The sequence below is a fragment of the Salmo trutta genome, chromosome 22, assembly GCF_901001165.1.
Source record: "Salmo trutta chromosome 22, fSalTru1.1, whole genome shotgun sequence".
In the NCBI taxonomy this organism is placed as follows: Eukaryota; Metazoa; Chordata; class Actinopteri; order Salmoniformes; family Salmonidae; genus Salmo; species Salmo trutta.
This window is the reverse complement of record NC_042978.1, coordinates 32,414,256-32,429,611: the sequence shown is the minus strand read 5'-3', so window position 1 is coordinate 32,429,611 and position 15,356 is coordinate 32,414,256. Positions and strand designations below refer to the sequence as shown.

General features: G+C 41.8%; 1 protein-coding gene across 1 annotated transcript; it reads left to right on the top strand.

Moving 5' to 3' along the window:
- Positions 1 to 8,706: 8,706 nt before the first annotated feature.
- Positions 8,707 to 13,738, top strand: LOC115158603 (mediator of RNA polymerase II transcription subunit 8). The gene is made up of 7 exons (XM_029707764.1): positions 8,707 to 8,983; positions 9,174 to 9,295; positions 9,776 to 9,920; positions 10,105 to 10,245; positions 10,734 to 10,821; positions 10,992 to 11,228; positions 11,457 to 13,738. The coding sequence occupies exons 1-7, from the start codon at positions 8,978 to 8,980 to the stop codon at positions 11,522 to 11,524; spliced, it is 807 nt and encodes a 268-aa protein (XP_029563624.1). The 5' UTR covers positions 8,707 to 8,977; the 3' UTR covers positions 11,525 to 13,738.
- Positions 13,739 to 15,356: the final 1,618 nt, after the last annotated feature.

The following is a 15,356-nucleotide window of genomic DNA, read 5'->3' as shown; positions in this document are numbered from 1 at the left end:
CATTCATTCAGATCTAGGATGTGTTGTTTAAGTGTTCCCTTTATTTTTTTGAGCAGTGTAGTACCCGCAAAACACCAGTCTCAACATCAACAGTGAAGAGGCAACTCCGGGATGCTGGCCTTCTAGGCAGAGTTGCAAAGAAAAAGCCATATATCAGACTGGTCAATAAAAATACAAGATTAAGATGGGGAAAAGAACACAGACACTAGACAGAGGAACTCTGCCTAGAAGGCCAGCATCCCGGAGTCGCCTCTTGCTCAGTTGTGCACCTGGGCCTCCCACTCCTCTTTCTTTTCTGGTTAGAGACAGTTTGCGCTGTTCTGTGAAGGGAGTAGTACATAGTGTTGTACGAGATCTTCAGTTTCTTGGCAATTTCTTGCATGGAACAGCCTTAATTTCTCAGAACAAGAATAGACTGACGAATTTCAGAAGAAAGTTATTTGTTTCTGCCCATTTTGAGCCTGTAATCGAACCCACAAATGCAGATGCTCCAGATACTTAACTAGTCTAAAAAAAAAAATGGCCAGTTATATTGCTTCTTTAATCAGAAGAACAGTTTTTAGCTGTGCTAACAGAATTGCAAAATTGTTTTCTAATGCTCAATTAGCCTTTTAAAATGATAAACTTGGATTAGCTAACACAACGTGCCATTGGAACACAAGAGTGATGGTTGCTGAAAATGGGCCTCTGTACGCCTACGTAGATATTCCATTAAAAATCTGCCATTTCCAGCTACAATAGTCATTTACAACATTAACAATGTCTACACTGTATTTCTGACCAAATTGATGTTATTTTAAAATTGACAATTTTTTTTTGCTTTTCTTTAAAAAACAAGGACATTTCTAAGTGACCCCAAACTTTTGAATAGTAGTGTACATGGAATTACTATAAGGGAAGAAGCCCCAGTTTAACAGGAACACTCATGAGCACACTCAATATGTACACCGGTCTACCCATCACTGAACATTGGGGATGTCTTTTCTAGTAATTTGATTTCTATGGGCAAAACTAACCTGATGTAGTTAACACATCAAACAACAGATCAGGAGGAAGAACAATTAGTAGCTTGATATGGTCTGCTCTTGACAATCTAGCAAAATAGCAGTGTTATGAAGGTGATATGCAGTGCATGATTGTCACAAGGGATTGTAAACTTCCATTGCTGTTAGCCTAATTATTGCCAAAAAAAAAAAGTATCCACACAATAAAAGTATTTCTTCATAGATTGTTAAATACTTATAAAGCACACATAATTTGGATCTGGTGCTACATTTATATTTTACATTCTGGTCATTTAGCAGACGCTCTTATCCAGCGATACTTACAGTTAGGGCAATGATGTGGTGGTCATACTGTTTAGCCAGGTATATTGTGTAGTACTAGATATCTTTCTGAAGAAGCCACTTTACTTACCACAATGCCAGTGGAGGGGCTGAGGTCCAGCTCGATGATGAAGCGGTACCTGCGGGATAGGAAGGTGACCCGGGTGGAGGGTACCAGCAGGTAGGGCAAGGTGGAGGGGGAGAAGTCTGGCTGCCATCCCTTGGGCAGGATGCTGAGCAGGTCCAGCTCATTCTCAGAGTTCAGCTACACGGGAGGTGGAACCACAACAATCATCAACAACCCTATGGAAATATGGTCATTTAACAGATGCTACGTTTTATCCAAAGCAACTTTTAAAAAATTGTCAGCATTGCCAGTGATACAAATTCAGTATGTTGGTCTTATTAGGGTAACAGTGAGGATTTCCTGTGCTTGGACAACTTGTTCCAGCCGTTGATAAATCATTGATAATAATCTGCCAATTCTTTTCATGTCATTACATTAAGATCTAAGGGGGAACATAGGGGGGATATAAGGGGGGAACATTCAATAAAATTCACAAGTTCATTTAAAACCTTTTTAACAAAGAGATGTGCTGTTCAATCTGACAATTAATCTCAATGGTTGTACAGCCATCTCAAATAAATCTGAAGGACCTCGGTGTTAGTCTGCAACCTGATCTCTCTTCTTGACAAAGATACTGTATATCATCTTCGTAAAAATCTCTAACTTTTTGTCAAAACATTATGCAGAAAAGCTCATCCATGCTTTTGTCACTTCTAGATTAGACTACTGCAATGCTCTACTCTCCTGCTACCCAGATAAAGCACTAAATACATTTCAGCTAGTGCTAAATACAGCTGCTAGAATCTTGACTAGAACCAAAAAGTTTGATCATATTACTCCGGTGCTAGCCTCTACACTGGCTTCATGTTAAGGCTTGGGCTGCTTCAAGGTTTACTGCTATCCTAGATGGACTTGCTCCTACCCATCTCTCCAATTTGGTCCTGCCATACATACAGTGCATTCTTAAATTATTCAGACCCCTTGACTTTTTCCACTTTGATGTTACAGCCGTATTCTAAAATGCATGAAATAGTTTTTTCCCCTCATCAATCTACACACAATAGCCCATAATGACAAAGAAATCCGGATTTTTCGAAATGTTTGTAAAAGTATTACAAATAATAAAAAATGAAATATCACATATACAAGAGTATTCAGACCCTTTACTCAGTACTTTGTTGAAGCACCTTTGGCAGTGATTACAGCCTTGAGTGTTCTTGGGTATGACGCTACAAGCTTGACACACCTGTATTTGGGGAGTTTCTCCCATTGTTCTCTGCAGATCCTCTCCTCTTCACCGTAGGGTTGGTGCCAGGTTTCCTCCAGACATGACGCTTGGCATTCAGGCCAAAGAGTTCAATCTTTTTTCTCATGGTCTGAGAGTCCTTCAGATACCTTTTGGCAAACTCCAAGTCAGCTGTCATGTGCCTTTTACTGAGGGGTGGCTTCCGTCTGGCCACTCTACCATAAAAGCCTGATTGGTGGATTTGCTGCAGAGATTGTTGTCCTTCTGGAAGGTTCTCCCATCTCCACAGAGAAACTCTAGAGCTCTGTCAGAGTGACCGTCGCGTACTTGGTCACCTCCCTGACCAAGGCCCTTCTCCCCCGATTGCTCAGTTTGGCCGGCCGGCCAGCCAGCTCAAGAGTTTTGGTGGCTTCAAACTTAAGAATGATTGAGGACTGTGTTCTTGCGGACCTTAAATCCTGCAAAAATGTTTTGGTACCCTTCCCCAGATCTGTCCATCAACAATCCTCTCTCGGAGCTCTAAGGACAATTCCTTCGACCTCACGGCTTAGTTTTTGCTCTGACATGCACTGTCAACTGTGGGACCTTATATAGATTCGTGTGTGCCTTTCCAAATCAGGTCCAATCAATTAAATTTACCACAGGTGGACTCCAGTCAAGTAGTAGAAACATCTCAAGGGTGATCAATGGAAAAAGGATTCACCTGAGCTCAGTTTTGAGTCTCATAGCAAAGGGTCTGAATACTTATCTAAATAAGGTACAGTGAGGGAAAAAAGTATTTGATCCCCTGCTGATTTTGTACGTTTGCCCACTGACAAAGAAATGATCAGTCTATAATTTTAATGGCAGGTTTATTTGAACAGTGAGAGACAGATTAACAACAAAAAAATCCAGAAAAACACATGTTAAAAATGTTATAAATTGATTTGCATTTATAACATGAATGAATGAAATAGTCTGTGTGCCGGGAGTCTGGGGTCAATCTGTCCTATCTGGTGAAATTCTCCTGTCTTGTATCTGTGTGATCTCAAGTATGCTCCCTCGCATTCTCCCATCTCTCTCTTGCTCTCTCCCCTCGTGGAGGACCAGAGCCCTAGGACCATGCCTCAGGACTACATGGCCTGACTCCTGGCTGTCACCGTCCCTGATCCAGTTTCTGCTGTTCTGCCTGCGGCTACGGAACCCTGACCTGTTCACCGGACATGCTAACTTGTCCCGGACCTGCTGTTTCGACACTCTCTCCCTCCACCGCATCTGCCGTCTAAACCTCCAAATGCTTGGCTATGAAAAGCCAACTGACATTTACTCCTGAGGTGCTGACCTGTTGCACCCTCTACAACCATTTTGATCATTATTTGACCCTGCTGGTCATCTATGAACATCTTAAAAAACAATCTGGCATTAATGGCCACGTACTCTTTTGTCCACCCGGCACAGCCAGAAGAGGACTGGCCACTCCTCAGGAAGAAACCTAGAGAGGAACCAGGCCCTAAGTTCCTACCTTTCTAAGGAGTTTTTCCTTGCTCTTTGGGGTTTTAGGCTGGGTTTCTATATAAGCATCTGCTGATGTAAAATGGGCTTTTAAATACATTTGATTGATTGACTCTTCCATAATTATGCATTATACTTTTTGGATGCCCATTTGGTATCGAGCTGTTTAATTATGCCATATCTTCACAAATCATCATCTGATCCAGGAAGGAATTTTCTGAATGACTGTCAAGTGAAGAACAGCTGTTGTGATAGCTCAAGCGATGCAACAGCCCAAGTGCTGTAAAACAATGTTGGTGAGGAATGTCTAGAATATTTTGGTGTCTCATTTTTTATGACGGTGAAGACAGTTGTGCCTGGATCCAGGTTGGATCTAATATCCCTAGCGAATTGATGTTCATCGGTTGGTTGCTTGATTTACAGCAGGGTCTCGTAAGATTTAACAGAGAAAGCATCAAGGTAATGAGTTCACGTTTTCATATGTTTTTTAGCCTCAGATTGGACAGAGTTTACTCTACAGAATTGTGTAGGATACACTATTGTGCAACACCCAACACTATTCCTATTAATTAATCTGTATATAATGACAACAAATTACATAGCCTAGTGTATTTATTCACAATATTATCTGGTAATGAAATAACATGACATATACATTTTGGTTTTTATGTTACACCCAGGGGTGAAAGTAGATTGAATTTCTTCCCGGTACAACACTTTTTATGGGCCTAATCATGGAATGACATAAATAATCCCTATTCAATAGGACCTAGTCGTAAAGATATTTCATTTTTTTAAATGTATTACCTTTTATTGTGGCATAAACACTATCAGTCATGACGTTTTCATCTGATTGTCAAACAATCACTTCAAAGGCCTCCTTTACTAGGCTACCCATGCACATTCATCCACTCGCAACATATTTCCTACATCCAAACAGTGGTGAATAGAAAGCAACATCTTTCACAGAATTTATGCCTCCACTGCTGGCCGCGCACGTCTCATTGTCGACCACTCATCTCTGCCTTGGCAAAATGTCAGTGTTCTCGTCGAACCACCACATTTTGTCGTGTAGGTTATACCACCTGTTTTCAAGTCCATTCGCAAATTCATCATGCCTCTGGCATGCGGTAATGATAAATAGTGGTGCAATAGCCTATAGATTTGACATTTTGTTTTCATTTTTGTGATTAGGCTCATGTTTTACCAGTACGGCGTACCCCCACTATTTATTTTGCAGGGACGCTGTAATGGACCGTACACCTTACTTTCACCCCTGGTTACACCTGCAATTTTAAACAATAAAAGGGGCTTGAAGTAGGCTTCTTGAAATTGAATCCTGAGCTCAGAAATTCAAGTACTGGAATAGGCTTACAATAAAAATCAGACATTTACTCAATTTGGTGCTTGAGAAGTTGTAATTATTGTAGCCAATTTATAAGTTCTCCTGCTCACTTTTAGTTGTCTGTGATTTCATTATTTATCCGTTTTTGTGAGAGATGTGGCCACTTTTGTTTGTTTCCCACCGCTACTCTGTGGCGGTAAAACCACATGCGGTTATTATGAGAACGACAATATATCTAGTGCAGGCTTCAACTTCGCTTTCCATACAAATCCTTCCATTACAAAAGGAACCTTTTTTTGGTTGCTTTCTGATTATAAAAACAGCAATGGTGTGATTCAAATGGTGATTCAAATGGATTTATTATGTGTGCCTGCGTCAGCCACTTGGGCAACAGAAGAATCACCATGCATGCATCCAATGTATTTAGTCAAGTCCACATTATTCTCACATACAGTATTTTAGAATGTGTTTTTTACACTTTTTGCATTCTTTTTTTGTGTGTGTGTGGGGGGGGTCTATATTAGGTCCTATATGTACAATTATATAAATTATTAAATTGTATAACACTGAGGCCAATTAAGTGATTAAAAAATGCCCTGAAAGGCCTTGAATTTGACATGCCCTTGTCTTAATGAACCCTGCTTAAAAAGGGTGTATAGTGCTAGGCCTGTTGTTGTTGTTGTATAGGTGGAGTTATGAGCCAATATGCATATATACAGTACCAGTCAAAAGTTTGGACACACCTACACGATTAAGAACCCTGGAATGAGAAGACATCAAAACTATGAAATAATACATATGGAATCATGTAGTAACCAAAAAAGTGTTAAACAAATCAAAATATATTTTATATTTAAGATTCTTCAAAGTAGCCACCCTTTGCCTTGATGACAGCTTTGCACACTCTTGGCATTCTCTCAACCAGCTTCATGAGGTAGTCACCTGGAATGCATTTCAATTAACAGGTCTGCCTTGTTAAAAGTTAATTTGTGGAATTTCTTTCCTTCGTAATGCATATGAGACAATCAGTTGTGTTGTGAGAAGATAGGGATATCTTCTGTATACCACCCTTATTTAGTAAAAGACCAAATCCATATTATGGCAATACAGCTAAAATAAGCAAAGACAAACGACAGTTCATCATTACTTTAAAACATGGAGGTTAGTCAATCAGGAACACTTCAAGAACTTTGAAAGTTTCTTCAAGTGCAGTCGCAAATAAATGCTTAAGAGTTTAAGTAACAGACATCTCAACATCAACTGTTCAGAGGAGACTGTGTGAATCAGGCCATCATGGTCGAATTGCTGCAAAGAAACCACTACTAAAGGACACCAATAAGAATATGAGACTTGCTTGGGCCAAGAAACACGAGCAATGGACATTAGACCGGTGGAAATCTGTCCTTTGGTCTGATTCCAAATTTGAGATTTTTGGTTGCAACCGCCGTGTCTTTGTGAGACACAGAGTAGGTGAACGGATGATCTCCGCATGTCTGGTTCCCACCGTGAAGCATGGAGGAGGTGTGATGGTGATTTGCTAGTGACACTGTATGATTTATTTAGAAGTCACACATATCCTGCATGGCTACCATTTGATTTATTCAAGTCACACATATCCTGCATGGCTACCACAGCATTCTGAAGTGATTCGTCATCCCATCTGGTTTGTGCTTAGTGGGATGATCATTTCTTTTTCAACAGGAAAATGACCCAACACACCTCCAGGCTGTGTAAGGGCTATTTTACCAAGGAGAGTGATGGAGTGCTGCATCAAATGACCTGGCCTCCACAATCACCCGACCTCAACCCAATTGAGATGGTTTGGGATGAGTTGGACTGCAGAGTGAAGAAAAAGCAGCCAAGTGCTCAGCATATGTGGGAACAATTTAAGACTGTTGGAAAAGCATTCCAGGTGAAGCTGGCTGACAGAATGCCAAGAGTGTGCAAAGCTGTCAGAGGCAAAGTGTGGCTACTTTGAAGAATCTCATATAAAATATATTTTGATTTGTTTAACACTTTTTGGTTACTACATGATTTCTGGGCTGGTCGCAGATCTGTTTACGCCGTTTTGCCAACACTTATACTCGTTATCATTAGAGCGACAGCACAAAAGTCTAGCTACATCTCCTCCAGTAGAGCTAGTTAACCCACCAGTTCAGACTTTGGGACCGGCCAGATGACCTGATTGAGCTTGCCCAGAAACCAGGCCAGACGTACGTTGCGTGAGATACGGTACTCCTCCTTCATCAGCAGGTACACCTGGTCTGCCTCCTCCACCTGAAAAAGAACAAGACAAAGAATAAGAATTAGAACATTTGGTGTTGTCTCGTGAACAAAATGACAGAGCCCTTTGAGAAGAGTCAGGATGTTGTCCTGGACCCTGCTTCTGCCAACATATTGATGAACTTTGACATCCTCATGAACTAAAATAATCAATTATCTGGTCTGCAAGGGAAGGACTCTGTGTCCTTTGTTCAGTAATGTGGTTTAATAGCCTACATATTAGCAAGATACTTGACTTGTCACAACACGGCTTAATCACATTAAACTACATTAAATTAATTTGCATATTCTGTGTGAAGTCTTCCTGACAGTATCATATGCCATAAGGTGGGTGACATAAAGCTAAATGAGCAGCAATCTGATCCTAATTCGACTCATGTGACGCATGACACTGGCAAAACAACCGGTCTATAGCTTTATATGGCCTGTCAAGCTAATGCATAAGATACGTTTGATATGGCTAGCTAGTTGTTGTAATTGTCCCTTGTATTTGACAGCAAATACAGGGGACATCTTTGGTATGCTCACTTCTAGCGGACTAAACTCCACTTCCTTCACCAAGGAGTGGAGTTTAGTCTGCTAGGTCAGTTCAGGCGTGAGCGCTTTGCAACACCCCTAGCTCAAGTTACTCTGCTGACTGTTTGAATTTAATTGGATAAGTTAGTTAGTTTATCAAGCTAGTGGCAACTCAGAGTTACAAAAACATGAACCTCAGTAAATTACCTCATTGTCCTGTTTGTCTGCCATGCCTTGTATGGCATAACTAACGTTAGCGGATTCTATGAAAGTCCGTGGGTATCTGCAGGCCCCGGCTGACGTATAATGACTTGTTCACTTCGTTTTCATACACGACTGCAGGCGAGTCGTTGTTGTATTTTGTTTATTTAGTTATAAACCACACGTTACCTGGATGCTTCCGTCTTCGTCTCTCCACCGGAGTACAACAGCTAGGCCTTCAACGATTTTGTAGTTCTACTTTTGATTCCAATATGCCAGCTTTCTGAAAAATAGTGCAGATAAGTGGTATAAAATATTTTATTGAGAATTTCACGGCATAACGACTCAAAGTAACACACGGTTATCTGGCTAATTAGAAAGGTTTGGAACTTAAAACATAAAGCAAAAATGATTCTGAGCGGAGCGTTCCCACTGTTGCACTCATTATTTACTTCCGGTAGATATTTATTTCGCTAGCCAGCAGATTTGCTACTCTAATAAAAATGCAGGTAAGGTGGCTTTTCTACAAAATGTTAAATTCTGAACCAGTCAATTGTCTTAAATGAAATACAGTTCCTCATATCGCATGACATGCTTATTTGTATTCAGCTAACGTTGCCCCAAGTTACTGCTAGCGACTTACTAAGACCTAAATGTTAAAGCGTTATTAATCAAATCTGTCTTTTTGTTTTTGTCAAGCAACGAGAAGAAAAATTGCTGGACGCATCCGTGGAATCGCTTATTTCCCGCGTAGCTCATCTAAAAAACGCTCTTCACAGTTTCATCTACAAGTTGGAAAACGAGTATGAACGACTGACATGGTAAGTGACTAACTTAGCTGTTCTAGCTATTAAAAATATCGTCTAGTCAGACAATTAGCTGCTTTGTTCCCAGATGGCTGACAGCATCATATTAGCTGGTTACAATCTGCTACCTAGCAAGTGACGAGCTAAACACTAACATTAGTTAGCTAACTTTAGTTCGTATGCTTGCCTGGTTTCTTCCTAGGTTCCTTCCATTCTAGGGAGTACATCTGCATTGTTTGCTGTTTGGGGATTTAGACTAGGTTTCTGTATAGCACTTTGTGACATCGGCTGATGTAAAAAGGGCTTTATAAATAAATTGCATATGATACGTTTGGAGTAAGCTAGCTAGGTCCCAGTGTTGCTTTTGGATGGCATTGCTGAAAGCAATTGCGAGACTTGGTTACCTATTTGGATAAATTAATATAATTGTATGAAAATAAATGTACTCTAATAGTTAATTCATGAAGTTGTTGTCTCTCTATACTTGGACAATAGGCCCTCTGTGTTGGACAACTTTGCCCTCTTGTCTGGTCAGTTGAACACCATCAATAAACTGTTGAGGAATGAGAAGACGCCATCTTTCCGCCAGCAGATCATCATCCCCCTGCTGTTGTCTCCAGACAGGGATGAAGAACTAGCTGTGAGTATCTTTTCTGTGGATGAGGATTAGCATGGTTAAACCAGACTGAATGCTGTACTCAGGCAGTGAAACAATGGTGAGAAAAGCATTGAGTCTGGTTTAACCAGGCTAGAGGAGGATAGTTTTTCAGACACACATACCCTACTCTTTGCTTACCGCTGTACACACTGCCCCCACTCTCCAGAAACTGACAGAGCAACGCGTGCCTGTGTTCAGCCATGAGATTGTGCCGGATCACCTGCGCACCAAGCCTGATCCAGAGGTGGAGGAGCAGGAGAAACAGCTGAGTGCAGAAGCTGCCCGGATAGGACCTGAGGTGGCACAGGTAAACCGACTTGGTCTTCATCTAATCATACCGCAGTTTGAGAGGAAAGCAGCTCCCTGGTTCTCATAAGGAAACCTGTATCATTTTCATACTACTGAGTGAAATTATACATCCACCCGTTGCTGAAAAGGATAATAAAATATTGAAGCCACTTCAAGCCAGCGTGACGGACGTCACTGTGCTTGCTTAGCAGGTGAGCTTCCTCCCTTTCTCGGCACACTGGCCGTACAACGGCTCATACCAGGGTCATCTGCCTCTCAAGCACCCGTAACTGTTTGCGAACGTTTGCATACATTTCAAGCTGTGGAGTGAGGTTACGGTACTATAACAGTTTGTTCCATATGCCCTAATGAACACAACCTCATGTTGTGTGGTGGGAAGACACAATTCCAAGTAAAATGGTGCTTGTCATGTAGTCTATCTATCCAACAACTCAAGTTGGAAGCAATGTGTAACAAAGTAATGCCTTGTTTTTTTTCTCCCAACAGAAACAAATCCAGACACTGAACAAGCTCTGTTCAAATCTACTGGAGAAACTGAACAATCCTCGCGATGACAGGGATGCAGACAGTGCAGGTACACTGATTGAACCAAGATTCCCTTTTTACCTGAGAACATTTACAGATAAGCTAACGTAAGAACTGTTATGGAGTTTATTGATGCTTATGTACTCAAGATGTACAGATGGTCTAACCTAAAATTCATGTCATGGAGTTTATACTTATGCACTCTACTCTCTGTTTTAGCTATACGGCAGAACAAACCATCTTTCAACCCTGCTGACACCAATGCACTGGTGGCAGCGGTGGGATTTGGGAAGGGGCTTTCGAAGTGCAGGCCCCCTGGTCCTGTGGCACCTGGACACACAGGACAAGGGCCCATGATGAGCGGAGGTCCCACCTTACAGCAGGTCACCATCGGTGGGGGTTCAGGCCAGCAGCAAGGCATGGGGCCTGGTGCTCCTCAGCAGCAAGGACAGCCAGGTATGAAGATCCTGAATGTCATATAGACCTGAGTCTTGCTTTGCTACACTTAAGTGTTTTATTCACTTTAAGGCCATAGCTCAAGGTTCTATAGACCTGAATAATAAGGGCAGTTGGTTTCTCAGACAGATTATTCCTAGTCCTGGACAAAAAATTACTTGAAATGTACCAGGCCATTCAGGTATTGAGAAAAAGACTGCTCTGTAACTGATTTGTTTTATTTTTCAGGGAAAATGCCATGCAACATCAAGACAAACATCAAGGCTGCCTCCTCAATGCATCCTTACAACCGATAAGATCCTCTCTCTATCCCATACTGATAGAAAGCCTTTAGGAAGCCTACAGAGTGAGCCATGCAAAGCAATGCAAGTATTCATATGATATATGCTATGTTATCTTTTGATTAAATACATCATTTTGAGAAGAAAGTATCATACTGTGAAAGTGCAGAAATTTGTCAGATGTGCTTCCATTTGTGAACACTAGATAACACTGTCTTTCCATTTATATTCAAGGGACAAGACAGTTTGAGAACTTGGTCGTTGTTGCAGAAAATTTAAATAAGATTTTATATTAATATTGAGTAAAGGGCATATTAGAGCTATTATTTTAAGATTTCTTTATCCATATATGTTAATTTGTCACACACATAATATCTGCTGGTTAAGAGCATTGGGCAAGTAACGGAAAGGTCACTGGTTCGAATCCCCGAGCCAGCTAGGTGAAAATCTCATTGTGCCCTTGAGCAAGGCACTTAGCCCTAACAGCTCATGTAAGTCGCTCTGAATAAGTGTCTGCTCAATAACAAAAATGTAAACAAGTCTGCATTGTGTTATGTCTTTCAGATATGTATAATACAATTGTGGGGTTTAGTGTCAGTCAGAAAAGGAATATATTTGAAACCTACTTCAACTGCTTCACCATGTATCTCCAGTCATCTGAACCCTAGTACTGCCCCCTATCCCTTCACCATGTTGTCTCTCCAGTCATCTGAACCCTAGCACTGCCTCCTATCCCTTCACCATGTTGTCTCCAGTCATCTGAACCCTAGTACTGCCTCCTATCCCTTCACCATGTTGTCTCTCCAGTCATCTGAACCCTAGTACTGCCCCCTATCCCTTCACCATGTTGTCTCCAGTCATCTGAACCCTAGCACTGCCTCCTATCCCTTCACCATGTTGTCTCCAGTCATCTGAACCCTAGCACTGCCTCCTATCCCTTCACCATGTTGTCTCCAGTCATCTGAACCCTAGTACTGCCCCCTATCCCTTCACCATGTTGTCTCTAGTCATCTGAACCCTAGTACTGCCTCCTATCCCTTCACCATGTTGTCTCTCCAGTCATCTGAACCCTAGTACTGCCCCCTATCCCTTCACCATGTTGTCTCTCCAGTCATCTGAACCCTAGTACTACCTCCTATCCCTTCACCATGTTGTCTCTCCAGTCATCTGAACCCTAGCACTGCCTCCTATCCCTTCACCATGTTGTCTCCAGTCATCTGAACCCTAGTACTGCCCCCTATCCCTTCACCATGTTGTCTCTCCAGTCATCTGAACCCTAGTACTGCCCCCTATCCCTTCACCATGTTGTCTCTCCAGTCATCTGAACCCTAGCACTGCCCCCTATCCCTTCACCATGTTGTCTCTCCAGTCATCTGAACCCTAGTACTGCCCCCTATCCCTTCACCATGTTCTCTCTCCAGTCATCTGAACCCTAGCACTGCCTCCTATCCCTTCACCATGTTGTCTCCAGTCATCTGAACCCTAGCACTGCCTCCTATCCCTTCACCATGTTGTCTCTCCAGTCATCTGAACCCTAGTACTGCCTCCTATCCCTTCACCATGTTGTCTCTCCAGTCATCTGAACCCTAGCACTGCCTCCTATCCCTTCACCATGTTGTCTCTCCAGTCTTGTGATCCCTAGCACTGCCTCTTACAGTATCCCTTCACCATTCCAGCCATTATGAATAATGTAGGCCTGGTGAGAGTAATGCGGCTGGACATAGCACTGCCTGGCCTGATAATGTCAAAGTCGTTAAGGGAGGAAATGAGAAAGTTCATGCTGACGTGTTGGGGGCCTCTGTGCTCTGCCCCACCGTGGTCTGTCCACTCCAATCCCTATCCCACCTCCCGCTGGGCGGCCGGCACCACAGCACAGGGACAATGACCGCTGTGGCTGTCACACGATACGACACAGGTCGCTGGGTGACCTACATACACAATGTCCTCTGCCGGCCTGACGTCTCGCTGTGTCAGCCTCAATGCCCTGTTAAGAAAGGAGAGTCTGCTGAGACAGCTAGAAGATGCACAGGGTCAGACTTTCTATAGATGTCTTATAAACAATGGACTATAGGCAGATGGACATTGTCCCGCCTGTGTCCAGTTGGCCTAACTCTAAGAGACTCCTGAACAGGCTGTTACTGCCTTGTTTTGACCCTATTGCAGCTCCCTCTATGTGAAAGAAATTTAGGGCTACAACTCTTTATACAATAAAAAAAAGTGTTTCCCGGAGATGTGAGTCCCTTGTCAAATTACATATTTTATACTTTCCCTTTTTTTGTTTGTCCCAGTAGAGCTTGAAAAGCGGGGCGATAATGAAGTGGGTCTGAGGGTTTGGCTGACCTCTACCCACATTCAATTAGCACTTACTGGAGGATAATATGTGTAAAGATGAATTCTCCTGTTAAATATTTCAGTAATAATGTGTATGGAACATTTGTCACAAGATTAATTGCATGGTGCAGCAGAAGTGCCTTCGTGTGGAAAATAAGCCATGAAATGGTCATGTGGTGAATTTAGAGAGAGGGTGCATTGTTCTTATCATTCTCCTATTGATTGTTTTTTAATTCATAATTTGCTCGTGTTTCCTCAATCACATGCTCAATCTGATTCGGATTCATCCTCCGATAATTGATTCTTATCTTTAATGATATGGTGGAATCTGCAATTTCCATTTAAGAGAAAGTGTTTTAATATTTTCTAGGATACAATGAGCTTCAGGATGTCATTGAATGCCACCTAACATAAACCCATTATCTCTAGGTAGTGACATGTAGGCTAGCGGTTAATAGTGTTGAAGCAGTAACCAAAAGATCACTGGATCGAATCCCCGATCCGTTGTGCCCTTGAGCAAGACAGTTCATCCTAATTGCTCCTGTAAAACGCTCTGGATAAGAGCGTCTACTAAATGACTAATATGTAAATGTATGTGGCGTAGCTGGTGTGTCAGTCAGGCCATCTTCCTTTGGATTAGTCTTCATATACATGGTGTTGAATTTTGAACTGACCATGAGGGGTCAGCAGTGTTTCACAGCTGAGTCTTTTGTGACAATATTCCACAATCTACAGCAAATCTTTCTGTCTTTAGGATACAAGTTCATGGTCCAAACATACTCTGTGACTGTGATATTTTAGAGATTTTGTTGCCTTTTTTCTGACAATTATCATGATACTTACATATGTTACATGATAATTACAAATGTCTTCTCCCTGAGATTTGTGGATGAATACTTAACGTGACAGCTTCCTCCATATCCATGATCCTCTCTGAAAATCCCAGATTCCCCCGAAAACACCTAGATACAAAGGCCATTTTTGTGAATGTATGTAGCTAGCCCAGCAAGATAGTCTCGCAATGCTCACTTGGTTCTGGCTTTGTCTGCGAGGTGATTGCAATGCCAGTATATCTATGTCTTTGATCATCTAGACAGGAGAATGTTTAGCATTTCTCAGTTCGGTTTGGATTTATGTTCCAGAGAAGATTGATGGTTTTTCTTATGGGTTGGCTTTGAATTTTGGCTTTGAATTTTCTCTTGAAATAATTTCTTTGGGCACAGTTTGAGGGAAATATAGACTCTACATTCTTTGAAGGAGAGGATAAGGTCCATATCTGGCTCATTACGAAAGGTTTAGGCTAGCATTATAAAGCAACATTATAGCCTACAGTAAAACATCAAACTCCCACACCAGAAAACGGGCCAAAAGTATAAGTCACATGAAAGACCATGATGACACACTGATCTGTGAAATCTGATTTAAAACGCTTACGAACATGTCTCCTTTATGAACCTGAGTACCAGAGGAATCAGAAGAATTTATTACGGATATGTGGGAGGAAAAGGAAAGGAAA

What these genes read in the sequence shown, in the direction of transcription:
- LOC115158603 (XM_029707764.1), top strand. An exon ending in ACAGGGATGAAGAACTAGCT is followed by an intron (nt 9,921 to 10,104) that starts GTGAGTATCTTT and finishes CCCACTCTCCAG; the next exon opens with AAACTGACAGAGCAACGCGT. An exon ending in CAGGGATGCAGACAGTGCAG is followed by an intron (nt 10,822 to 10,991) that starts GTACACTGATTG and finishes TCTCTGTTTTAG; the next exon opens with CTATACGGCAGAACAAACCA.